At 42.3% G+C, this 26,526-nt stretch overlaps 1 protein-coding gene across 1 annotated transcript in view; it reads right to left on the reverse strand.

Annotated features, from left to right (window-relative positions):
* Positions 1-26,526, reverse strand: part of ZNFX1 (zinc finger NFX1-type containing 1) — a 90,011-nt gene that overhangs the window by 22,291 nt on the left and 41,194 nt on the right. Inside the window, exons 8-13 of the mRNA XM_085847399.1 lie at positions 19,727-19,998; positions 15,973-16,109; positions 12,899-13,053; positions 6,804-6,949; positions 3,996-4,106; positions 3,806-3,901 (exon numbers count right to left, since the gene is read on the reverse strand). Coding sequence (XP_085703525.1) covers positions 3,806-3,901; positions 3,996-4,106; positions 6,804-6,949; positions 12,899-13,053; positions 15,973-16,109; positions 19,727-19,998 — 917 coding nt within the window. The remainder of the gene's footprint in view (positions 1-3,805; positions 3,902-3,995; positions 4,107-6,803; positions 6,950-12,898; positions 13,054-15,972; positions 16,110-19,726; positions 19,999-26,526) is intronic.

Below are 26,526 nucleotides of genomic sequence, written 5' to 3' on the forward strand. Positions count from 1 at the left end.
AGCAACCACACCACCTGTGAACACTGAACGTCGGGCTGTCTAGGGCCCGTTCGACGATTGGTGCCAAACGCATCGAACCGCGAGCGCGAATGGCGGCCTTTCCAAGGGAGAAATTCGGATCCAAAAGGCTTCACGCCCCTTTTTCTCCGTCCAATGGGCAAGCGCCGGGCGGTATGGCCCTACCTCCAAGCGCGATGAACGTGGATTCTTCACGAGCGGAATTCGGATCAAAAAGGCTTCACGCCCCCTTTTTGCCCGACCAATGGCTGAACAGAGGGTGGCGTGGCCCCGCCTCCAATCGTGTTTTGATCCGAATATTTGCATATAGGCTCCTCCTGAGGCATATAAAGATGCGAGCGCAAGGCGACTCGCGCGGAGTTGGAGTTCGCGCGGTTCGGTTGCAGGCGGCTGGTCGAGTTCAAGTTCGAGTCAAGGGAAGACGGCCGTCGGCAACGAGGTTGCGGTGTGAGGGTCGCTCGTCTTGTCGCGGGGTCCAAGCCAGCCAGCCATTCCCCTCTCCCTGAGCATCAGCAATTCCCCCCCTCCCATCCACGCTGAGATAGTGCCGGGGGGGCCCCGTTCCTCCCCCACCCTAAACCTGGTGCCAACAAAACCGCTCGCGTGGAGCACGCCGGAGAGGACTCGCCGACCACGCCAGGGGCACGGAGTCAGGGCGCAGCTGCGCGAACATTGTGGCTTGCCCGCCATCGCGTCACGAGGACGCGGGTAAGACCTTCCCGGTTTCGTGGACCTGGCCGATCCTCCAGGATCCATGTACATTTGGTCTACGGACCTGTCTGCCTCCTTGCCTGTGAGGGTGGCTTTCTTTCTTTCGGGTTGAATGCATGCTGTGGCGCCGTGTCTAACAAGTCGAACTGCTTAAGTGTCTGTGCCTGTACATTGCCCCTTTTATTCGGTTGTAGCTCTGCATCCTTGCATATGCTTTTGTTGCATGATTGTATGGCTGTATATATGTGCCTTCCGTGTGTGTGAAATAAATGTGCTTACTTGTTGAACTGTTTTCCCGCTTTACTTCGTCTCCTTCCTTTTATTGAATCTCCATCTTGCATCATGTAAGGGATTGATAGTGGGTTTAAAACACCAGGTAATTAATCGGAACCGTCGAGGTCGATGATAACTCCGCTCGGTTATCTCTGCAGCATGGAACGAACCGCTTAAGCGGTTCGTGTCCGAAGTCGACCTGCGGCGAGGTACGATCGCCCGGTCGACCACTCGCGCAGGTACTTAGGTAGGTCGAATTTGGCGAGCAACCCTATCCTGCGTGGGTGGGCAATTGGCACGATCGTGGTGAGGTTAAACCCCCACCTGTGACTGGCTCCGGGCGGTAGTTCCCGGAGGGTCACGACTGAATTGTCCATTCCGGTGGGAGAGGCGGGCGCTTTTGGCTACACGCGTTCGATCGCACGCCGGTGGGCGCGAATTCGCAAAAATATATATATATATATATATATATATATATATATATATATATATATATATATATATATATATATATATGTATGTATGTATGTATCCATGTTAGAAATATATATATATATATATATATATATATATATATATATATATATATATATATATATATATATATATATTAGAAATTTGGCCTTTGTCGACTTTTTGGCCGAAGTTGACCTCAAAAAGTACTTGTTCATAAAATTCAGTGACCTGATATGCAAATCCTCTTCAAATTTCAACTCGATTGGATGAAAAATTGAGGACTTTAGAAATTTCACCTTTGTTATTGACCTTTGGCCTCTGTTGATCTTTGAGTCTGTTGACCACAAATAATTTGTGGTTGAATTCAATGACTGTATTTGCAGAATGTCTTCAAATTTCAAGTCCATCGGATGAAAATTGAGGATTTTAGAAATTCCACTCAAGTTGTTGACTTTTGGCCCATGTTGACCTCAAAAATGAATGGTTGAATTCAGTGACCTGAAATATAAATCTTCAAATTTCAAGTCAATCTGATGAAAATTGAGGATTTTAGAAATTCCACTCAAGTTGTTGACTTTTGGCCCATGTTGACCTCAAAAATGATTGGTTGAATTCAGTGACCTGAAATATAAATCTTCAAATTTCAAGTCCATCGGATGAAAATTGAGGATTTTTGAAATTCCACTCAAGTTGTTGACTTTTGGCCTATGTTGACCTCAAAAATGATTGGTTGAATTCAGTGACCTGAAATATAAATCTTCAAATTTCAAGTCCATCGGATGAAAATTGAGGATTTTTGAAATTCCACTCAAGTTGTTGACTTTTGGCCTATGTTGACCTCAAAAATGATTGGTTGAAATAAGTGACCTGAAATATAAATCTTCAAATTTCAAGTCAATCGGATGAAAATTGAGGATTTTTGAAATTTGACAGACTTGTTGACCATTAGCCTGTGTTGACCTTTTGACCTCTAAAACAATAGGCTTCTTGCTTATGACGATCTCTACCATGTCGTGAAGTTTCGTGAAGATTGGTTTAAAATTGTGACCTGTCGGCGACAATCAGACAACCAAACAAACAGGAAAGAAAGAAAGATGTTGTGCATAGCATGATACTTAGAAAATCCATAAAACAAATTTGACCTTAACAATAATTGGTGGTTGAATTCAGTGACATGATATGCAAATCCTCTTCAAATTTCAACTCGATCAGATGAAAATTGAGGATTTTACAAATTCGACAAAGTGTAGATCTTTGACCTATTGAACTTTTGACCTCAAAATCAATAGGCTTGTGTATGAACAACTCCACTATTTGGTGAAAATTTTAAAATTGCGACCTGTAGGCCGTTGTCAGACAAACTTACAGACAGAATAACGCATGCGACCAACCAATATATTTGAAAAATCTTTGATTGTTGCAAGTAACAAGCAGACAGGGGTGAAAACATATACCTCCAACACCTTCGGTGGCGCAGGTAAAAATACCAAAAAAAAAAAACTTGACTTCAAAAACAATTGGTTTCAGTGAACCAATATGCAAACCCTGCTCAAATTTAAAGTCATTAGGATGGAAATTGATGATTTGTGACCTTTGACCTTTGGACCTCAAAACAATCAGCTTCGAGCTTTTGATTGGTTGACCAATTCAGTGACCCAATGTGCAGATTCTTAAAATTTCAGGTCAATTGGATGAAAATAGACTTAAATGTGACACTGACCTTTGACCTTTTGACCAAATTATTCATTTGTCTGTTCTCATAATAAAGTATAACATTCTCATAAAGTTTTGTTGAAGATTTGATGACAAAAGCTCAAATGGTTAAAAACAAGGTACAGCAGACAGACAGACAGACATCTTGTTTTTTCATTTTCTGTTCCGAACAATTACATAACAGACACACACACACACACACACACACACACACACACACACACAATTGTAAGACTCAGTCTGTCTTCCACTGCATGGTGGACGAGCTAGTAATGGTGAAAAAGTGAGGGCCTCGGCCGATAGTCCACAAAGGTCAGGGATAGTTGTGGACGCCCATTACTAGTTTAATATATCGATCGTTCAGTTTTATTTGGGACATCAAAACGTGTGATACATGTACGAGCTCTTCCATGAGCCTAAGGTCACCATAAAAGAAAAGAAATAAAAAACTCAAAATCTATCTTGATATTTTCAGAGATGATCAGGCAGAAAATATATATATATATATATATATATATATATATATATATATATATATATGACATACAGTATGTCGTAATGAGCAAACATGTTTGTTCTGAAGACCAAATGAGGAAGTGATGAGAGCTGCAGAGTGAAGAGGACATGTGTTTACCTTGATGTTCTCATAATTCAGGACTGATTCATGGTTTTCCAAGTTACTGTAAATGTGCGGCACTAAAAGCGCTGCAATCTCTGGTCTCATCCGGTGCTGCAGTCACAGAAAAATATCTTCGTTTTAATCCAGGGGAATTAAACTCGATATTTGTTTTCATAAAATGGTCAAAGCTGTTCATTAATCTCACCTGGTATTTCAATCTGACGAACGGTAAGGTGTTCTTCACAAGTCGCTCAAATAGGGACACCTCCAAGTGGAAATTCTTCGCCAAATCGTAGACGGTGGCGCTTGGTCGCAGCTGCACAGGTGGGTGGGAGAAGATGGCAAGAAAGAGAAAGTTGTACTTTATTAATGGGGATCATGTAAATGAGAACACTTTAGAAAAATCGTTTCTTTGAGCATTCAGTTGCTTAACAAGGACAAGGTGATGATAGTGATGTGGGAGAAGGGAGAGAGATGACAAAGGTAATCACAATCACATCGCAATGCCTTTCATCTTGATGTCTCATTGAGCAATAGGATTGGCCAAAGACGGTCATGAATGAGTTAGTCAGTCAGGCAAATCCTTCCTTTAAGCCTTCATGGGAATTTAACTCACACCGGTGAGGACGATGGAACTTCACCACAGAGCTGCTTCATCTATGATACTGTGAAACTGAATTTGTTTATCTATGCTTCAAAAACTAAAAATGAGAATTCTGAACCAAATCCAACCAAATTGTGCATGTTGCCCAAGGGTACCCAAAGGATGGTTTCTGTCGGGGTAACATATCTGAGGGATGGGGTGAGGGGGTTAAAGGTGGGGGGGGGGAGGCTAATTCTCTCTATGTAAATGTGTATCGTATAGCTCCAACCGGTGGTATCTGGTTTGACAAATCCTCTTCTTATTCCATAGCCTGAAGAAAGTCAAGAACAACTTAACAATATGCACCATGGTGATGTTGAAATACGAGTGAGAATAATTGGAAAATTTGAAAATGTTTCATTTCACTCATTTTAAGCAAAGGTTCAAACGAAAGAATCCAACGGGGAGTTTCGTCGTGAGCCGAAGTGATTTTTGCTCACGCCACATATAAGGAGCAAGGATACTTGACGAAGATAATGTTGGGCTGTTGGCTATTAACTGAATGATGGAGTAAATAGAGCAGAATATTTGTCGGGTACAACATGCCATCTTTTGTTTAAATTCATCAAAGCGACTGCTAATCTTCTTCCTCCTGTAGGTAGTTCAATCGTTGTCGATATTGAATCTTTCACTGCAAAGCCGACGACCCTGTGCTCCTGGGTCTCCTCAGCACATTTCCTCGGCCAAAAGCGCACGTGTAATATTGCTCCTCGAGTGATCCGAGCAAGTCTCTTGCCATCGGCAAGTCTCGTCTCTTGAAGTGCAGCGATATCAATGTTGAGCCTGTCGAGTTATTTGTCAATTACAGCCGTGTTGCGGGCATCACTGACCTGTAATAGGTCATCAGTAGGGTCAGCGTGCATAGTACGGACATTCCAGCTTGCAATACGAAGAATTGGCATCTTACTTTTCCTTCAGGTTATTTTGTTGTATTGTCCGGTGCACAAATTTATCAACCCGGTTGTCAGGAGATGGTTCCCGAAGCTACAACGACCCATTGAAGCAAGCAGGCTGTGGTAGGCCATGGAAAGACGGATCTTAAAATCGGTAACTGCTGCTTCCAGTGTCATGTCAAAACTGTACAGCGAAACTAGAGCGTCCTCTCCAGAGTGTAAGCCTGGGCAGGATGATGAGGAGGTTCTGAGTCGCCCAAGCATCAGATCCCCCCCCCCCTCTCTCTCGGCATCGCTAGTATAATCCAAGGCAATGAACTTGTCAATACATTTGGTACCAGGTCAACTGCAGGAGATTCCGGAAGGATATCAGAATTTATCAGACCACCTTAGGGGTTCCAATCCAGATTTGTTTTCAACATTTACTCCCCGAGGAATCGTACTCGGCCAAGGTAACCCACGAGGCGATAGAAGCTGGATAATGAGCACAGCCACTCCAATTTAAGATCAGAGTTCTTTCTCCTCGACAGGCAGGTCCCAAGTCAAAGAAGAAGTTGGTGTGTGTGTGTGTGTGTGTGTGTGTGTGTGTGTGTGTGTGTGTGTGTGTGTGTGTGTGTGTGTGTGTGTGTGTGTGTGTGTGTGTGTGTGTGTGTGTGTGTGTGTGTGTGTGTGTGTACGTGCATGTCAGAGATAGCACCATCTTTGGTGATAGCCAGTATTGCAAATCATCTTCCTTATCTTCTTCATAGTACAATGGAATCTTCTCAAAATTATGATGTGGTGGATGATATGTTGTGATCAATAAAATTTCTTTCAAAGATTATAAAGAGCATTTTGAAGAATGTCGCAGGACATTGTCCACCAAAGGCGGGCCGAGAAGGGTATTCCCAGGAGGGTGGGAGGAAGTGCCCGCCAGTACTTTTAATGTTGTGAAATATTATAAAACACCAGGTAAAGATTACTTCGTCACATCCTCCCTCTCCTCTTATCCCTTCGTGTTTCCCTCAATGCTTGTTCATTCCCTTGATGTTTGTACAACCGTCAGTTCTACCTTGCTCTCTCATGATCCTCACTCCTGCAAATAAAAAAATTTGAAACCACGATTGAGAATTTTTTTTTTTTTTTCTACGTGTATTCTTTTGATAATTCCCATTTTTTTTTTTGTTAACCATGTCAGAGCCAGTACTTCGGCAGATCATCGAAAATGTCAGAAACAACAAATACAGGACGATACTTAAAATTGTGCAACACAATGTACGTAGCAATGCAATTACGCATGGGTCTATACAGCAACTGATCATTTGCTGGGTTGGTCTTCACATTCTCCAAATCGACCTATGAAGCTACATGCACGTACTAACAGTGCTGATAAGATAAGTCAAACAAAACTCAGGTTTTAATGGTGGCATATGTCCCTTCGTGTATCAGTGTGGGGGGAGCAGCTGCCCATGGTCCTCCAGCCTGTGTGTATGTATACCTGTTGATGATCACCAATGAGTATAAGATGTTGGCACGCAGCACTGAGCGTCGTGAGAATGTGTGCCTCCAGCACCTCCGCAGCCTCTTCCACCAACACAATCTTGGGCTGGATCTTCTGCAATGTGTGTCGGTACTTTGCTGCTCCTATATCACACGGAAGGAGTGGACACATGGCCATACGGGAGAATTTGGGCATGTTCTGGTAGCTCAGACGCCGTTACTTTATTTAACACGATTCAGGCTCTTCTCCCCACCACACAATAAATTTTTATATTCAACCACAAATTAAAATATACCTATTATTTTTTTATCATGGATGAAATCACCAGGCTGTTGATCGAGAGATGCTAACCTCCATGGGAAGCAAGGAAAACCTGATATTAACAGGTGTTAACCCTACATCGGAGCAAATTCTTGAACTGCCAGCTTCTTGCTTCCCACGGTGGTTAGTATATCTCCATCAAGGTCCTGTTGATTTCACCCATTGTTGTACCGGTCCACCGATGCAGATCGACAACAGCAAGACTACTTCTTCATTACCTCTGCCCTGAAGATGGATGGAGACTACGTTTTCACCCCTGTGTGTTTGTCCGTCTGGATGTGAAAAGGATATCTCGAAAAATTATGAATGGATTTGGATGAAACTTCGTGGACAGGGTGGTTGTGTGTCATTGATGAATTGGGTTGATTTTGGTGAAGATCTGGATCCCGATACGAGAAGTTAAGTGATTCTTCACCATTGAGAAATGGGCCCAAAAACAAAACGCATACTGTACAGCATGATATTTCAAAAGGTTGTGGATGGATTATGAAAAAAATAGGGTGCATGATTTGGGTATGTGACAAAATAACAAGCCAATTCGATTTTGGTTAAGGGTTAGTGTGGTTAAAGGATGTGGCACGATGTGGTTATGATTTTGGTTAAAGAATGTGGCACGAAGTAAAAGACAAAGTTATGTCGAACACACACACACACACACACACACCAGGTATATTTTCTTGGAGCGACAACCATTATTCAAAGAAAGATGTAGGGATGGTTTCATGTGATCATTTCTTGTACCTTGTTTCATGCTTTTTGGAGGAATATCTCTACATCCTTTAGCATTTAAAAAACAATGTTTTTATTACTTGTTTCTTTACTTCTTTTAGAAATATACATTTATAGATGCTCTACAATTGATTTACAAATGTTGTTGTACAAACTTCATAGATGTGCTCACATGGTCATGGTACTGTACGTACTTTATAGACGTTCTAACATTCTAAATAGGATGTACTTTATAGAAATGTGTGTGGATTGTTGCTATCGTCGACTTCCTGAAAATATTCCACCGTTAACCACACCCATATAGGTCTGATTGGCCCTCCGACAAATGTCTAGTGGCCCCACCCCCATCAGGATGATTGACAGTTGTAGTCCCACCCACCCCTCTGATCCCTTTCTATTCCTTTACAAAGAAGTGCAGTTTTGTGTACTTTTCTTGGAATCCTTTCAAGCTATTAAAATTTCGAGAGCAAAAGGATGTGGCATGAAGTAAAACTCTGTCGGATGGTAGTAGTCATTGCGATTGAGAGAGGCAGCTCATAAATATGCCATCTGAAGATTATTATTAGGGTACCCTGTTAGTACAGGGTACCCTATTGTTTTTCTTCTGTTTATTATTATTTTTCTTTTTCCGCCGGCATTTTGCACCCTTTTTCGCTTTAAAAATCATTTTCTCTGGAACACGAAGTCCGATCGACAGGAAATTTTCACCATAGTATGTATCTTTTTTGATAGCACAATCACGTTATAATTATGACGTCATTGGTCACGTGGTACGGTCGCCATCTTGAAAAAAGCGATAAACTTTGGACATCTGTATCTCGGAAACCGTGCAATGGAAAAATTTTTCGTTTGATACATTTTACTAAGCTCCCTATGGGGAACACGTGTGATTTTTCGTGACGTCATAGGTGAAGCGATATACCGGTGAAAATTCGTCAAGTCGAACGCCGTATAGGAAAAATCTGAAAACTTTTGAGCATCATCTACGCCTAAAATCACCGACGAAAATGTTTTTCTTGACGTCATTGATGACGTAATTCGGCCGCCATCTTGTTTTTTAGTGTTTTTTTAAAAAAATCTTCTTCTCCAGAACGGCTGTGCAGATTGAGGCGAAACTTTACAGGCACATTCCCCCTGAGGTCCTCTTTCAAGTTTGTTAATTTGTTGTTGATACGTCACATGGTTTGGCGGCCATCTTGAAAAAACCCTAAAACCTTCAAACATCTTCTTCTCCAGAAGCGCTGGTCCCATGAAGGCGAGATTTCAGAACTATATTCGTGACATGTATGCGATGCAAGTTTGTTAATTTCGAAGTGATAGGTCACATGGTTTGGCCGCCATGTTGGATTTAAGAAAAATATTAAATAATGTTTTCTCTGATATTTCATAAGCCATCGAAGCGAAAATTTGCAAGTGCCTTCCTCCCTCAAGTCTGCATACATGGTAAAAATTTTTTTACCTCAGAAGTCACATGGTTTGGCGACCATCTTGGATAGAAAAATAGACTTTATCCGATTTACACGAAAATCGACACACTTGTTCGGGTCGACGATGGAAAGCAGAATTTAAATTTATGATATCATAGGTCACAAGGTTCGGCAGCCATCTTGGATTGAAAATGAATAAATTTTAAAAATCTTCTTCTCCAGAAGGGCAAGACAGATGAAGACGAAACTTCACACATATATTCCCCATGAGGTCCTTTCTCAAGTTTGTTAATTTGTTCTTGATCGGTCACATGGTTCGGCGGCCATCTTGAAAAAACCCTAAAACGTTCAAACATCTTCTTCTCCAGAAGCGCTGGTCGGATGAAGGGGAGATTTCAGAACTATATTCGGGACACGTAGGCGATATAAGTTTGTTAATTTCGAATTGATACGTTAGACGGTTTGGCCGCCATCTTGGATTTAAGAAAAATATTAAATAATGTTTTCTCTGGAACCACTGAACCAAACAAATCGAAAATTTGTAATTATCATCTACCATCGTGTATGCACGCATGGTAAAAATTATGACATCACACGTTACATGGTTTGGTGGCCATCTTGGATAGAAAAACGCACCTTTACCGATTAACACGAAACTTCAGAAACGTGTTGCAATGCCCAGTTGGAAGCAGAATTTAAATTTGTGATGTCATAGGTCACATGGTTCGTCAGCCATCTTGGATTAAAAAATAATATCTTTAAACGTCTTTTTCTCTGAAAGGACTGAACAGATCCAGGCGAAACTCCACCACTATGACCGCCTCTCCATGACGAATAAAAAGTTCTCACCCCCTTTTGAGGTACGACACAACGTTTGGCAGCCATAGTGGATTGAAGGAAAAATATTAATTAATGTTTACTCTGGAACTACTGCATCAATAAATGTGAAACATCACATTTATGGTGGAACAGTCATGCGGAATGAGGGTTTGAAATTTCAACGGGATCGGGCCCAGCGTTTGGCAGCCATGTTGGTTTTAAGAAAAATATTAAATAATGTTTTCTCTGGAACTGCTTAACCTAGCGAAGCGAAAATTTGCACTTATCGTCTCTGATCCGGTTTGCACATGTGGTGAAAATTATGACGTCACAAGTCACATGGTTTGGCCGCCATCTTGGATTGAAGGATAAATATTAATTAATGTTTACTCTGGAACTGCTGCTTCTGTATATACGAAACTTCACATTTGAAATTTAGCCGACATGCGAAACAAAAGTTTAAAATTTCAACCTGATCGGTCACGTGGTTTGGCAGCCAGAATTATTTAATCATTTTAATCTGTTCGCCAGTAATAAGGAAATTGAACGCTTTGTGCTGCCCGGTTCAGCACTCGTCTGTTCTGCGCCGTCGCGAAGCAGGCCTGTGTTTGTATCACCATTAAATCATGTTTTCTCTGGCACCGCTTTTCCGATGAATGCGAAACTTTGCGACGATGATTTAAGTCTCATGTTGTATCAGTTGTGTCAAAGGCGGACACGTCTGGGTACCCGGTCATCACTGCCAGCAGTTATAAAGTGGCAGTTCTAGTTATTATTATTATTACTAGTACGTGCCCGTACGTGCGTGGCTATACGTGCAAAAAAAAAAAAATCTTTCAAACCGCGAGCCAGAAACAACAACCACACAGGCCGTTCCTTCGCTCTCGCGTGCCCGTACGTGCGTGGCCCGGAAGTTCGCATATCGCAGTTACGATTATTCGTAATTTAGTTTTAATAGCCAATTATTCAATTAGCGCCAACGTATTTTGCCTTTTCGCAATGTCATCGCAAGGAAAAACAAAAAGAGAAGAGAAGAGAAGAAAAACAAAAGAAAAAAACATACGTGCCAAAAAAAAAAACTTTCAAACACACAGGCCGTTCCTTTGCTCTCGTAAACGACGACTGGATTGGGGAATTGTGTTTATCTATAAATGTGCATAAGAAATCGAGAAATTATTAGAATACACGAAGTCATCACTATCCGGAAGCCCGTATGTTGTAACCCGTAATGGGGAACGCGGCTGAGGTTCTCTTCCCCATCGGCCACGCCTACGCAGCAACGTGTCTTGTCATTGGTTTGGTAAATAAATGGCCATAACTTGGGAAGCACTTGTCCGATTAATATCAAACCTTGAAAAGGCACATACTCAGGTCCCCAGCAATATACCTGGCAAGTTTCAATTAGATCGGACCAGTGGTTGTCGAGAAACAGCGGTCACACACACACACACACACACACACACACACACACACACACACACACACACACACACACACACACACACACACACACACACTGCTGGAATTATAGATAGATAAACGAGAAGATTTGCCAAGCTGTGTTTTTTGACTGATCTCGGGGTGCTTTTTGCTTTTGCCACGGTCTGGAGTACTGAAAAATGATCCCTGCAGAGACAATCGGCTGAACAAACCAAGTAGGCTCTCATATGTAGCCGAAGCGACTTTTTTTAGAGAAGATACTCCAAATTTCGTTTGGTATATAGTGGGTGGAGCAGACATTTTTTTTTTCTGTGCCATCCCCACATAGAAAGTGCTGGCACACTCTCCGATAACATTACACTGATGTGTCTTAATGTCCTTGTCCAGCACATGATTTGTGCACAAGCTGTACTCCACAAACTTGATATCAATGTTCAAAAATAAAGATTGACAGGCCTCCCAACTTCTTGACATACAAACGTCATGTAATGGATTTTCTGGCAGAAGCCTTTCCATCTGGACTAATTTAAGGTTTGGCCACAACAACCGATTTCCCCCAAAGTGATGCATAACGGATGGTTGTGGGATCATCATCGGGGATCGTGAAAAGTTGCCATGCCTATGACGCACCAGGACACACCAACCAAAGCCAATGGACCGACAGTCGTAATTTGTGCCGTGAAAACCAACAAGGCAATCGATGGTTGGTCCCTCTGGCACGAGTCAAAAGTACAGTAGCACCCGCCAAAATGACAGGACCCAAAGTTCTCCGCCATTTTACTTAGGGCCTTATCTTTAGAAATACGATTAGAATAGCATTTGGACATAATATCATACAGAGCAGCTTTTTTTTCTGCCATAAGCTGAATCAGCTATCTCATCCTCACATTCTTCAGTTCAGAAGTTTGGTTCAGGAAGAAAGCATGACGCAGTGTTGCTCGCTCAAATTGGCTCAGCAAGAGTGCATTTGTCTAGTTATGTTGTAAAAGGCATCCACAACACAGGACAAATAGCAATTACAACCAGCCAATATCGAACGTTCGATCGGGCCTGACGTGATGAGATTTTACTCACCAACTGACTTTGTACGACCAGACCACCCAGTTGTGTCGTGTTGGAGGAAATTGGTTAGCGTGGCCAAGCCTTAACCCAAAAACCCGGTTACATCAGTAACACAATACCACACCCATTACTAATGACCAACAGCAGCTCTTCTTTCCCTGATCCTCCCATTATGTATGTTATGGTTGAGCTCAATCACACGTTGCACCCTGCCAGATGTGAGAACATACTCCTGGAAAACAACAACATAAAACACAACAAAATTAAGAAAGATGTGAATGAAGGGACAGAAACCTGTAGTCGTCATTCCAATAACGGACGCTTGTCGAAGGATGGTCAAATCCTCCTCCTGTCTCACATCTGCCAGACGGTCTGCTCCTTCTTGATACTCCTGCTCAAACACCTGGATCCGCCTTCGGAGAATCGCCTCGTATTTCCGTACCCAGAACCTGCAACACGACCCAGCGTGAGGAAACATCCTCAATGGCAGTGGAACCTCCACATGAAATGTACTTCGGACGCGTTTCAGGAGATTTCATCCACGTTGTTAACCATTGTGAGAGAAGTTGACGCGTTGTGTTACAAAACATGTCGACCTGTGCCAAGAGATATAGGTGCATAATTGACAGTATTATGTTGCTGGAGAGGGCAAGAGCTGGGAATGCGCATACATGCACGTGCACCCAAGTTTGATGTACAAAATTATTTTCACATGAAGATGGTCGACGTCACAATGAAAACTCACTTCTTAATCAAATGGATGGAAAAATAATGAAATGCTGCCATTCATCAGGTAACTGCGACACAACTATTATTTATACATGTACGACTGTACGTGTATTTATGACTGCTTATTTACAAATGGACAACCAACTTGCTCTTCCTCTAAAAAATAATCAAGTGATCCTGCTCCACAGTCCACCCGATCTTGGTACATCATCAGTGTCCGTCTTACGTGTGTAAGCAATTTGTTCAGGATAACCGTCTGACTGCTGGCCTTGAGAAATATTCTGATGAAAAAAAAGCGACATCTACAATGCCGATATAAAGTCTACAACCCCGTTCAAATTTTTCACCTTTTGTTACCTTATAGTCTGGAATTAAATTGCATTAAATCAGACTTTTTTTTCCACTATTATTTACATATCGTAACCTACAACTTCCAAGTGAAAAACAAATTTCAGAAAATTCATTAAAAATACAAAACTGGAGTATCTTCATTGTACATCCCCCTCATAATAGCAATTGTAAATTAGCTCAGGTGTAAACAATCACCTTCAAAATCACACACCAAGTTAATTGTCCTCCTCCTGTGTTAAATTGTACTGATTCTGATTATTTCAGAATAAAATCAGCTGTTCCTGTAAGTTTCCTCTGCTGGGTAGTGCATTTCACAGCAAAGACTCAACCATGAGCACTAAGGAGCTTTTAAAAGACCTCCGGGATAAAGTTGTGGAAAGGCACAGATCAGGGGATGGGAATAAAAATATTTCAGAGGCCTTGAATATCCCTTGGAGCAGAGTCAAGGCAATCATGAAGAAGTGAAAGGCGTATGGTACCACCAAGACCCTGCCAAGATCAGGCCGTCCCTCAAAACTGGATGACCAAGCAAGGAAGAGACTGATCAGAAGCCACCAAGAGGCCAATAGCAAAATCAGTCACTATGTGCATGTGACAACAATATCCCAAGCACTCCACAAGTCTGGCCTGTACAGTAGAGTGGCAGGAAGGAAGCCATTATTCAAAAAGCCAACCTTGAGTCCCGTTTGAGGAATGCAAAACACCACTCCGGAGATTCTGAAGCCACGTGGCAAAACGTTTTCACATCTGATGAAACCAAGATGGAACTTTTTGGCCTACATGCAAAACGTTACGTTTGGTGCAAACCCAACACAGTACATCACCCAAAGAACACCATCCCTACTGTGAAGCATGGTGGTGGCAGCATCATGTTATGGGGATGTTTCTCATCAGCAGGGACTGGGACACCTGTCAGGATAGAAAGGAAAATGGATGGAGAAAAATACAGAAAAATCCGAGAGGAAAACCTGGTGCCTTCTGCAAGAAAGCTGAAATTGTGACGGAAGTTCACCTTTCAGCACGACAATGACCCGAAGCACACAGCCAAAGCTACACTGGAGTGGCTAAGGAACAAAAAGATAAATGTCCTTGAGTGGCCCAGTTAGAGCCCCGACCTAAATCCAATCAAAAATATAGGGCATGACTTAAAGATTGCTGTCCAGCAACGCTCCCCAAATAACTTGACTGAGCTTGAACAGTTTTGTACTTGACCAGTGTTCCTCCAGGAACAGCTGCTTTTATTCTGAAATGATCAGAATAAGTACAATTTGACACAGGTGGAGGACAATGAACTTGGTTTGTGATTTTGAAGGTGATTGGTTACACCTGAATCAATTTACAATTGCTCTTATTACGGGTCTGGACACTTATTCAACCAAGATATTCTGGTTTTGTATTTTTGATGAATTTTCTGAAATTTGTTTTTCACTTGGAAGTTGTGGGTTACGACGTGTAAATAAATAAGTGTTGGACAAAAGTCTGATTTAATGGAATTTAATTCCAGACTATAAGGTAGCAAAAGGTTAACATTTTGAAAGGGGGTGTAGACTCTTTCTATAGGCACTGTACGTATGAGATATACCATATTTTTCAGCGTACAAGTCTATACATTATTCCCGAAAGTCAGGGCCTCGACTTGTTTTCAGAATCGACTTGTCTATGGTTTAAGTCGTTGAATTGCATAAATGAAAAAAAATCGCAAAGTGTGATGTGATTCACTGACTCATGGGATATTATCCAATCAATATGGGGACTTGTGTTCAGGACTGGCGTAAAGCGAAGGATACGTTGTGGACTACTATGAAAACTGAGAAGGCGAATCGTGGCTGCAAGGCTGTGTGGTCAAACATCGAGGATAATTTGGAGGAATAATTTATCCGAAAGGCCGTATCACAAAATAATTAAAATAATACGCACAAAAAAAGCTCATTAAAATTCATGGCCTTGGAAGTACCATGTGCAGCGAAAATGGAAGTATCGTCGAACTCGATTGGTCCGACTCACAGTTTCACGAACTACCGGAGTTTATTCTGCTTCGTCTTATACTCCAAATCGACTCGTCTATGAATGAAGGGGGAAAAAAAACAAAATTAGCCAATTTGAGTCGGACTCCACATCGACTTATTGACCGAAAAAAAAATGCGGTATGTTCAAGCTCCTCCATGAGCCTTTGGATCGCTGTTTATGTTCCGAAAAGTATATTCTGAAAAGCAGTGCTTGTGGGAGGTGAGGATTGTTTCAAAAGTCCAGGCCTCTGTGAGTGTAAAAATTCCAGGTGCAGCACTGACCTGTATAACTGCCAGCGATCCCTCAGGCTGAGGTTCCAGATGTCCTTGACAGCAGCTGCTTGTTCCTCGGTCATACACGTCTGCTTTCGCAGCTCACGCTTGATAGCTTTCTTTTCCTTCTTGCTGTCTCGCTTCACCTGAACATGACAATCACACCTCGTCGGAAATGAGACAAAAAAATGTTTTTTTTTACGATGGTGATGTCAACATCACTGAGTCAAGGGTAAGTTGGTTGTTCAGTCACAATCACTCGCGTCTCATTCACGCCATGCACTTTCTATTCTCATGGAACAGGTTAAGTGGCACCTTCTCCACCTAAATCCTGCCTTCCGTGAGAAAACCATGCTTCCAATCAGGTCAGTGAAGTATCCCTGGTAGGACGCTTTCCTATGTCATCCCCTCAAGTGGAATCGTTCACTGGATCAGTAATGACATCACATTCCCAGCCATGTGTTATCACACGCTGATGAAGACAAGATGGATCCAGCAAACCCCCCTTTTCTCAGCGCTCCGTTGACATGAACGAGTACCTGGTGCTTTGATTCGAAGAGGATACGCAGGTTGGACTGGTTGAGGGTTCAATGCACGAAAAGGTTTTTCGGTTGCATTTCCGTGCAGCTGTTATCAAAAGGCATGCATTGTTTTGCAAAAAAACGTGAACGCTGAAAATTTGTGAACAATCAAATGAAGGAGAGCAAGAGGAAAATTGGGTTCGGGCCGAAAACAAGCTGGCATTACGAGAAACTTGCCAGCGTCGTTTTGATCAGGCCTGTAACACCTTATCATGCATACATGTGGTCCCAGAACCGCATCACCCACAGCCCTGTGATGAGGTACAAACAGTCAGGTCTGCCCAGCACTTGGAATGCCAAACAACGGTTACACCCTCGGAAAAGCAACACTCTGCGATGCAAATGAGGGATAAGTATCGCACGGAATTTAAGACGAGAGTAAAGACCATTCGGTAAAGACCATATCCACACAAATAACTTCCAACGATGACAGGCAGGTAACTTGGCCAGGGTCCCAGCATAGAATGGCCTTCTCTTTTCAAAAGATACTCACTCGAAGGCTTTTTAATGTCCACTGTGTAACTTCTGGGGTTTTTTGTATACAATGTCGAGGCTCATATGAGAGCTAACACACAAAACGTACAACAAGGGCAGTCGGAGACAAGAGGGGCGGGAAGGGGAAGGACAAAACAGTGGGGAACACGGGGAATACAAGATGGACATTACAAGGACTTTCAGGAAGGAAAGCAGGGAATTTGAAGGAGGTGGGTTTGGGGTGGATTAACGGGGGTAGAAAATATCAAGGTTTTGGATGGGGGAAGATAAGAGATGGTGGTGAACAACTGTTTTGAAGACCTGGAGGGAAGAGTGGGATTGAAGAGAGTGTGAGAGTTTGTTCCAAAGGCAGGGAAAAAGAGGAATAAAAGAGTGAAGGTGAGCAGTTGTTCTTGATTTTGGTAGTTTTACCAGAAGGGGGTTGCTGGTGGACCTTGAGCACCCTGTGGAAATATAGGGGGGACAAATGGCAGACAGAGCAAGGGGGACAAGGCCGGAGAGGAAACGGTAGAAGACAGAAAGACCACCAACCTGCCTGCAGAGAGATAAGAGAGTGAGAGACACAAAGACTCAGCCTCATCGTGGGAGATACCAATGATCCGAAATGCCTTGGTTTCCGCAGCCTGAAGCCGAGAAAGGTGAGAGGCAGGAGCACCAGCCCAGAGGGGAGAGCACTACTCCATTAGGCTGTGGACGAAAGCTGTGTGCTCAGGTGGGCCGAGGAAGGACTTTGCATGATGGAGGATGCCCAGTCGGCGACTGGCTTTGGAGGCGAGGTTTGAAATGTGGCTTTCCCAGGAAAGATCATGGCAGATAGTGAGCCCCAGAAGCTTGAATGAAAGGACTTCTTCCAGAGGATTGTTGAGAACTTCATACAGAATAGCCAGATTTACATTCCCATTCTTAAGATGGCGTGGTCTTCAGATGCAGCACACCTTACTGGCACCACCCCAGAATGGCAGGTCCTTTTAAAGTTAAATGTGACTCTCCTGAGCATGACACTCAAGCCAGCTCAGGTGTGAGCATATCCCCTTTTATTCTCCACGGGACCTTCCAGCTGGACAATGTTCCTTCAAAGCATAATTGTATGAGATTGTTATTTTGAGTATAAGCTTCACGTTAAATTTTTAGCAATTGTCTAATCTAATTCTGCATGGACAGGATGATTCCATACTTTATTCCAGACATTCTCGAATCCGATTCATCTTCTATAACATAATGCAAACCATGGTGTCTGTCCATGCTCTGGTCTCTTTCCCGTTTCTGGCGGCCGCTTCCTGCCCTGCGTTTGAAAAGCTCCACACGCACAAAAAGCTCAGCATTCAACCAGAAGAAGAGCACTATACCAAATGAGATGCATTTTTAACATATAGATACAACTTCGAATCGGTTTAACAGTTCATTAACAGATGACCTGATTATCAGAGTTGAACAAATAATGTCAGCATTGTCAATAACAGTAGCTTCGACAGAAAGTCTTTGAACAAAGGTTGCAATTGAAGGAAAGCCTCCGTTTAACATTGTGATCTAAAAATAACGTTTAATAATAAACTTCAGAGAGGTCCAAAATACACTTAAGTTTAATTCACGTGGACTTGATGACATAATAGCCAATAGCCTGGTGTTGGCTTAATGGTTAGAGTGATGGGATTGGGATCCTTGGGGTCCTGAGTTCAAATCCTGCTTGGCCATCGAATTAACGCCCGGTGGGGTTGACTCCACATATCATCCTTCTGAGGTCGGCAAAATGAGTACCAGCTTGCTGGTATGTCCCGGTGTGTGCCCCGGTTTACAATAGGTACACCGTATCCTTACATGCCGTAAGAGGTCACCAAAGTGTTGGCATCAGGAAGGGCGTCCAGCCATAAAAAAAAAAAACAACATTGCCTCAAAAAGGTAACCATGATAGAAGATTGTCATGGGACCTGCAAGGATAACCTCCACTCCAGCACGGAAAAATTGCCTTAAAGTGTGTGTGTGTGTGTGTGTGTGTGTGTGTGTGTGTGTGTGTGTGTGTGTGTGTGTGTGTGTGTGTGTGTGTGTGTGTGTGTGTGTGTGTGTGTGTGTGTGTGTGTGTGTGTGTGTGAGACGATGACGTAATTCGTGAGTTAGAGCGTCCACTCTGAGTTGAGGACGTTGGCATATCAAACCCCGGCCAAGTATTAGTTATATCAAAAAATAGGACCTCGGGTCGTGAAGCTCACTCAAACCTCAGGAGCAACAGTCAATGATGTCATAAAATATCGGCAACGTGTTCATGTGCAGACTCTGGTCATGTGATTGGTTGAATGGAAGCTCTCTCTCGATGCTGATTACAGCGATACCTTTGTCTAGGTACGGTGCTGGCGATAGCTCACCCACTCTTCCTGAAGGACACCGTTAACGTCCATCAGCAAAATGTCGAAAGACAGGACGCCCAGTTTAACGTCCATCGGAGGGACGACACATACATCGATTAGATTCACACAGTCTGTGAAACACCAAGGATGGCGTTTTAAAGCTGGGTCGGGATTCAAACCCAGGATAGACAGCTTAGAGACGAGTGTGGGTACCCCGAGGTCATCCTGTCAGCCGAGGTCGTGTAAATAAAATCTATTGGTGTCCCTGGGCGGTGTAAAATAAATAATTAATCAAGGTAATAAACACATTTGGACATTTATACTTGAGAATGGTACATGACATCATACCTGCCAGCCACCAGCTGCCTCTTTTCCTCCCTGCAAGTTGAGCGCCATTATCTGCTTCTGGAGCTGAGCGAGTCGTTGGGCCTCGTTTTGTATCTGGATTAACCGATCTTCCTCAAGCATACGGTCAGCTTGGATGAGTTCCGCTTCTCCCATAACCCCAATCAGCTGATCCTCCACTGCCCCAACTCTGCCAACCGGTCTTCTGTTTGCTGTGCCATTGCCTGGTTCATTTCCTTGCGCATTCGCTGCCTCAGGCCTTTCAGCTCCGTCATCTGCAATTATAGTAGGCGATAAGAGGATACATCAACATGCAAGGGGTCATCTCTATGTTGGAACTATTGACCTACTGCCCAATGTGTTCCATATATCCCTCATCTCTCTTCTATCACATTAGTCCAACTCGTCCAAATCTCTTTTATTCCTTCCTCCTCTTCAACACACCTATCCTCCGATGTCCCTCGCCCAACCATAAATTTCTTTCACAGCAGCCAGGTGTTACCTTATTACCTCTACCATCTCTCATCTTGCCTTGCTCCCACTTTGCCTTCCCAGCCATTTATCCATTAACCAACCTCTTGCCAATAGCCAAAAGTACAAACTTTTCAATGATCTCCTCTCCTTTGTCCCTCTTTTTTCTTGCACGAGTAAGTGCCTCATTATGTTCACAAAATCCCACTGTTCCGTCTGCTCCAGGTGAGCGGTCTTCTACCTTCTTACCTCAATCTCTATATGAACCCACACACAGTCTTTCTTACCATTAAGCACCTCCTTCATCTGTAACATCTCTCACTTACCAGTTCCTAACAATGAAGGGGCACGTTAACAAACGTGTCCCTTGCGGGATCATGTGATCATACAAATATGCTTGGCTATTCCATGAGATGTGATATCCAAACCGTAAAATGGGCATTATATCGGTAACCGGTGTTCGTAGGTGATGAAAATGCGAAAGATGCAATTGCAGGAATGGTGTCTGCTCTCAACAAAAAGTGGTTGTAGTTTCTGAAATTTGAAGTCCATCGAAACTGGTATTCCCAAGAAGGGAGAATGTGTGTTACGAATTGACACTCACTTTTCATGTTATCCTTAAATCGATGCAAGACGATAGATCTGTTAACACAATGATTTGGAGTGTGTATGAAGGACTCCACAAAGGATGTTTGACATTTTAAAATTTCCCTTCAAGGCGATTTTATTTAGAGCAGAACCTTCAAGTGCATGAACAAACGAGAATCGCAGAACGGCACTCGGGAGAGCGGATACCTCTACCAGGCTGAACAGTTTACGTTATGTATCCCACTGATGGATCCGTACCTTTACCAAAATTGAATCAGCTTGTTCCTGTCACCGACCCAACACATCCACAACATTTAATAGATACCATGCTATATATCGTTTTTGGCCCCATCTCTCAATGGTGAAGAATCACTGAAATATTTTTTTTTAATCTCATGTCCAAACCTGAATCCGGATGTTCACCAAAATCGAATCCATTCGTCCTTGTCACACACCCAACCTGTCCACAAAGTTTAGTCTGAATCCGTCAATAACTTTATGAGATATCCTGCTCAAAGGCAAACAAATAAGAAAGCTGTCATGCATAGCATGATACTTGTGAAATCCAGAAAACAAATTTGACCTTAAAAAATTCATTGGTGGTTGAATTCAATGACCACAGACACAGATCTTCTTCAAATTTCAAGTCAAATGGATGAAAATTGACAATTTTTGAAATGACTCAACTTTGTTGCTGATGTTGACCTTTTTGGCCTACGTTGACCTCAAAAATACTTGTTTATAGAATTCAGTGATCTGATATGCAAATCCTCTTCAAATTTTAAGTCAATGGGATGAAAATTGAGGATTTTATCAATTCCACCGAAGTTGTTGACCTTTGGCCGATGTTTACCTTTTTGGCCTTTTTTTTTTTTGGCCGAACTCAAAAATAATTGGTGGTTGAATTCAATGACAAAATATGCAACTATTCTTCAAATCCTGTCAATCGGATGAAAACTGCCAGTTTTATAAAATTGGCTTATGTTGACCTTTTGGCCTATGTTGACCTCAAAAATATTTGGTGGTTGAATTCAGTGACCTGATATATAAATCCTCTTCAAATTTCAAGTCAATCGGATGAAAATTGAGGATTTTAGAAATCTCGAACCTAAGTTGTTGACATTTGGTCTATGTTGACCTCAAATAATTGGTGGTTGAATTCAATAAGCTGATATGAAAATCCTGTTCAAATTTCTAGTCAATCGGATGAAAATTGAGGATTTCATAAATTTAACAAATTTGTTGACCTTTTTGACCTAAAAAAAAACAGGCTTCTTGTTTATGACAAACTACCATGTGGTGAAGTTTCATGAAGATCGGTTTAAAATTGCGATCAGTAGGCGATAAACATAAAAAACAGACAAAATAATGCACACAACCAACCAATAAACTTGAAAAATCTTCGATTTTTCGCTCGTAACAAAAAGGAGTGAATACATAACCTCCGTCCAGCTTCAACGGCAGAGGTAACAAGGAAGAGTTCGGAAAAATTAAAATTAAGAAAGAGAAATGGGTTAAGTAGGGGTTTGGAAATCGTAATTGGTAAGGGTTCGAGTATCTTTTAGAGGGAACTAGCGTCGATCGGCTCGCTACGCTCGCCAATCCACGCGTCGTTGCAGAGATCGACGTCACACATTTGCTGTGACATCACAAACATTTCTTTTCTACAAATTTATTGGTAATATTGCTGATATTGTATTTCAATATTTGGCCGAAATGTTGTTCAGGTCTAAAGCATCAAAAGGGTCTCAGGGGTCTTTTGGCACTTTGGGGTCTTCAGTGTCTTTTGGGTCTTCAGGGTCTTTTAGATCTTTGGGGTATTGTGGGTCTTGGGGTCTTCAGGGTCTTTGTGGGTCTTCGGTCCTCGTGGACTTTTGGGTCTTCTGGATAATGAGGGTCTTCGGTGACTTTTGGGGTTTTGGGTCTTAGCAGTCTAAAGGGTTGAAAGGTACATTCCAAAAGTACATAAATAATAGACATATAGTAACACAGATGAAGGGAGGGATGGAGGGAAAGAAGGACGGACGGACGCACACCGAGATTCCATTCCATCGGAGCCATACTCTGTGCAAGGCGTTGGTGCTGCCTAAGCAGTCTCCTTGGCTATTGGACACACTCCTGGATGGGGCGCCACTCCGACACAGGATACCAGCATGCTGGCACTCATTTTGCCGACCTCGGAAGGATGACAGGCAGAGTCAACCCCACCTGGTATTAATTCAACAGCCGAGTGGGATTTGAACTCAGGATCATAGGATCCCAAGCCCACCACCCGAACCATCAAGCCAACACCAGGCATATAGATTATGGCACAATAAGTAGAAAATAACAGATCAGATCATGAACCATGCTCTCCGCAGTGTCATTACTGTTGAAACAGTTTATTTGGTTAAGGTTACGATCCAGGACAGGTCGCCACTCTGACATAGGAAGTCAGCACAGGGATTTCAAATTTGTTGAGGGTACCGGCGATAGTTCGTCAACTCTTCACAAAGGACACCGTGGGGTCTTTAACGTCCACCAACTAATGGTGGCAGATGAGACACAAGGTTTGACGTCCATCCGGGGGACGGCACACACATTGATAAATCACCCTGCTTGCATGGACTCCTTACTTTCTAATAACTCCTTCTTTAGAAAATGCGCAATGTTAAGCATAGATACCTGAAAGGTTGGTCTCAAGTCATCTTACAAAGATGCCTGTTGGCCTCGATTTTCTGATCACTCTTGTTTTCAAGTTTAGCCACCGATGACATCAGTACCCAGACATCATTATCTTTGAAAAGTAGCTTCATGCCATCAGTAAAGAGTAAAAACAACAGTAAAAACAGAGGGATGAAATGTCAAAGAAGAACCAAACAAGGTAGGAATGGCACCACATTATGATTCCACTCTCGGACACCACGATCCTCTTATGGATTACCACCACGACATCTTTTGACATTTCACTTTTGTTGTGGGATTGTGATAGAAGAATGAAGAATGAGAATGAAGAAGAACAACAATGAAGAATGAAACCACATTATGATTCCGCAATGCCACACCACAATCCTCTTCTGGTTTAGCATCACGATATCTTTTGACTTTGTTCCGTCACAATCCCACAACAAAAGTAAAATGTCAAAAGATATCATAATTTTCTTTTTCTAATTTATACGTTTATTTATTTTTTGTTAATGTTTTTTTTTTTTTCTTGTTTCTGCAATTTTTTTGAAAGTAATAAAACACTTAATGTTTTATATATTTAGTTTTGGATTATATAGAGAGTATGGTAACACTCCATGATACTACAGTACTCCGTGATCCGACCGTGTTCCATCGTACTACAATTAGTCCGGGAGCAGTGGGAGTGAACCTAGTTTTGCCGGATAAAGTGTTTTCTTTGCTGTTTCTTGTAGCCTTGGGGTAGCTCTTCATGATTCAGGGGAGGGGGGGGTGACCGTTTGCAACTCTTGGGCAATTTGCTATATTAACCCTTTTGTGCCGGTAAGCACATAAATAATGAAAAAAATCAGTTTTTTTTACTATTTATTACAATGAACCCAACCAACATCATCACATTTGCTTGTGTCGATGTTTATTCACAAATTATGTAACCAAAAACAACTTAAGATACAAAACAATTGTGAATTACTCAGTATTAACCCTTTCCGGGCTATTTTAACCCAGGACATAAAATTTGAACACAGACAACATATGATTGCACAATAATCACCTCATCCTTGCTTTAGTCACAAATAAGGAAACCAAAAACAACTTTAAAAATAGAATAATGACTTAATACTCAATATTAACCCTTTCCTGACTGATTTTACCCAGCACAAAACATTTGAACATCTCTAGACAACAGGGGTCTTTGACGCATTATTGCACAAAAACCACTGAAAAATTATGGCATGGGATTTTAATGTCATCTCTTGCTTTCTGACCTGCTGACATTGATGCAAAATAGACTGGGTTAGACACTCAATGTGTTTAGTTTGACCTACCATAAGATCAATTAAATTCGTGAAACAAACAAATAATCTGCTACTACTAGTTGCTCCCCCAATCTCCTCAAACCTTGCTCCTGCACACGTGAGCAGCCAACTGCATAACAGGCACAGAAAATTGTGCAAGACAGACCTCTGACTTGACAACCACACCTTCTCGAATTACTGGGACTTTCACTTTTGCAACCACACCTGATCATTTCAAGAACATATTCTGGGGCCAGTTTCACATCATCTGGGACTCTAATTGGTGACAGTGATTTGCTCTTGACATCTCTCATCCATCCATATTCCTCAGGGTCCAGTGCCGGTGGATGGCGAGTTTCAAGCATTCGCCATAAGATTGCCCGATAGTGAGCCCTCGACATTTTCTGTGAAAGCCTCCTTTGTCGGTAGCAGGGTGAACAGTTTGGGTGATGATGTGTGACCCTTCCCATTCTTTTTACCCCAGACAAGCAATCTTGTCTCGGACATGTCTTTGGCTTTTTTCATACCATAGCCTGCAGAGATGAAGGTTGTGGCCTGTTCCATTACAGCTGTGAATGGTGCTTCAATGTCGCCTACAGCCAATAACTCATAGCCAGCCTTCAGTGTTTTAAGTACACAGCCCTTCCCTAGCCCAAAGTAGCAAGCAACTGTGTCACATCCTGAAAGAGCATGGGCAGGGAGAAGTTCATTAACAATTTTGTCATGTTTTACCACTGTCTGCTTTATGTCCACAATGGTCTTCTCTTTACTTGGGGATTCCATGGTAAGTTGGAGGGTGAGAATGGCCTTCTTGTAAAAGTGGACAAGGAGCACGAAGACATCTTATCTGTGTCATCTGACACGACTGACAGTTTGTTGGCCTCGCTTGCACATTTCAACGCCTGTTGTACAATAATGATATCAGCCTCTTCGTGGGATGTCTCAAGGTCATGTCTTACGCTTATATCTTCATTGGACACTTGAACTGGGCAAGGGTCTTCTCCTGTGATGACCAACTTGTGATTCCTGGTGCTACTGGTGTGGAACAACCTATCTCAAGCCAGTACGTCGCAGATGATTTTGACGAGTTGCTTCTTATTGTCCACAGAAGACAAGACAACCGTTTGTGCTGGCAGCTTTGTTGTCAGGTGCAGTCCGGTAGCCTATTTATTCCACGACAAACCTGCACAGCAGAGTGGGAGTGGTGCCCAACCATGGGCTTCTAATATCTGAAACAATGCAATGGTGCCACCTTTTGTCAGTTTAACTAACTAATGAAGTCTCTCAGCTAATACTTCATCTTAATATGCATGGATGATAAACAGATCAAAGCAGGAAATGTAGGCCTTCGTTTGGGGTATATATGATCCCCTAAGAATGCCAGGAAAGGGTTAATAATCATCAAGTTTGGGCAAATTGTGTCCAAATCAGCTGTAAAATACTTGCCTTGTGAATAATAATGATGAAAAATAAATGTGATGACTTTTGGTCACAGCTATTTAGAAGATATCGCAAAATATAGTACTTTGGGGCGCATTTGGGTGTAACCGGCATAAAAGGGTTCATATAGCAAATTGCCCAAGGGTTACGAACGGTCACCCCCCTGAATCATGAAGAGCTACCCCGAGGCTACAAGAAACAGCATAGAAAAAAAAACTTTATCTGGTAAAACCAGGTTCACTAAAATATCTGCTTTTTGCTCCCGGACTAAATTCAGATCAACATTTGTGTCTCATTGATTGATGGGATATCAAGTTAAGTGAACACACGATGTTTGCTGCTTCA

This window comes from Eptatretus burgeri, chromosome 11 (genome assembly GCF_056783735.1).
Source record: "Eptatretus burgeri isolate ZD-2024b chromosome 11, Ebu_testis_v1, whole genome shotgun sequence".
Taxonomy (NCBI): Eukaryota; Metazoa; Chordata; class Myxini; order Myxiniformes; family Myxinidae; genus Eptatretus; species Eptatretus burgeri.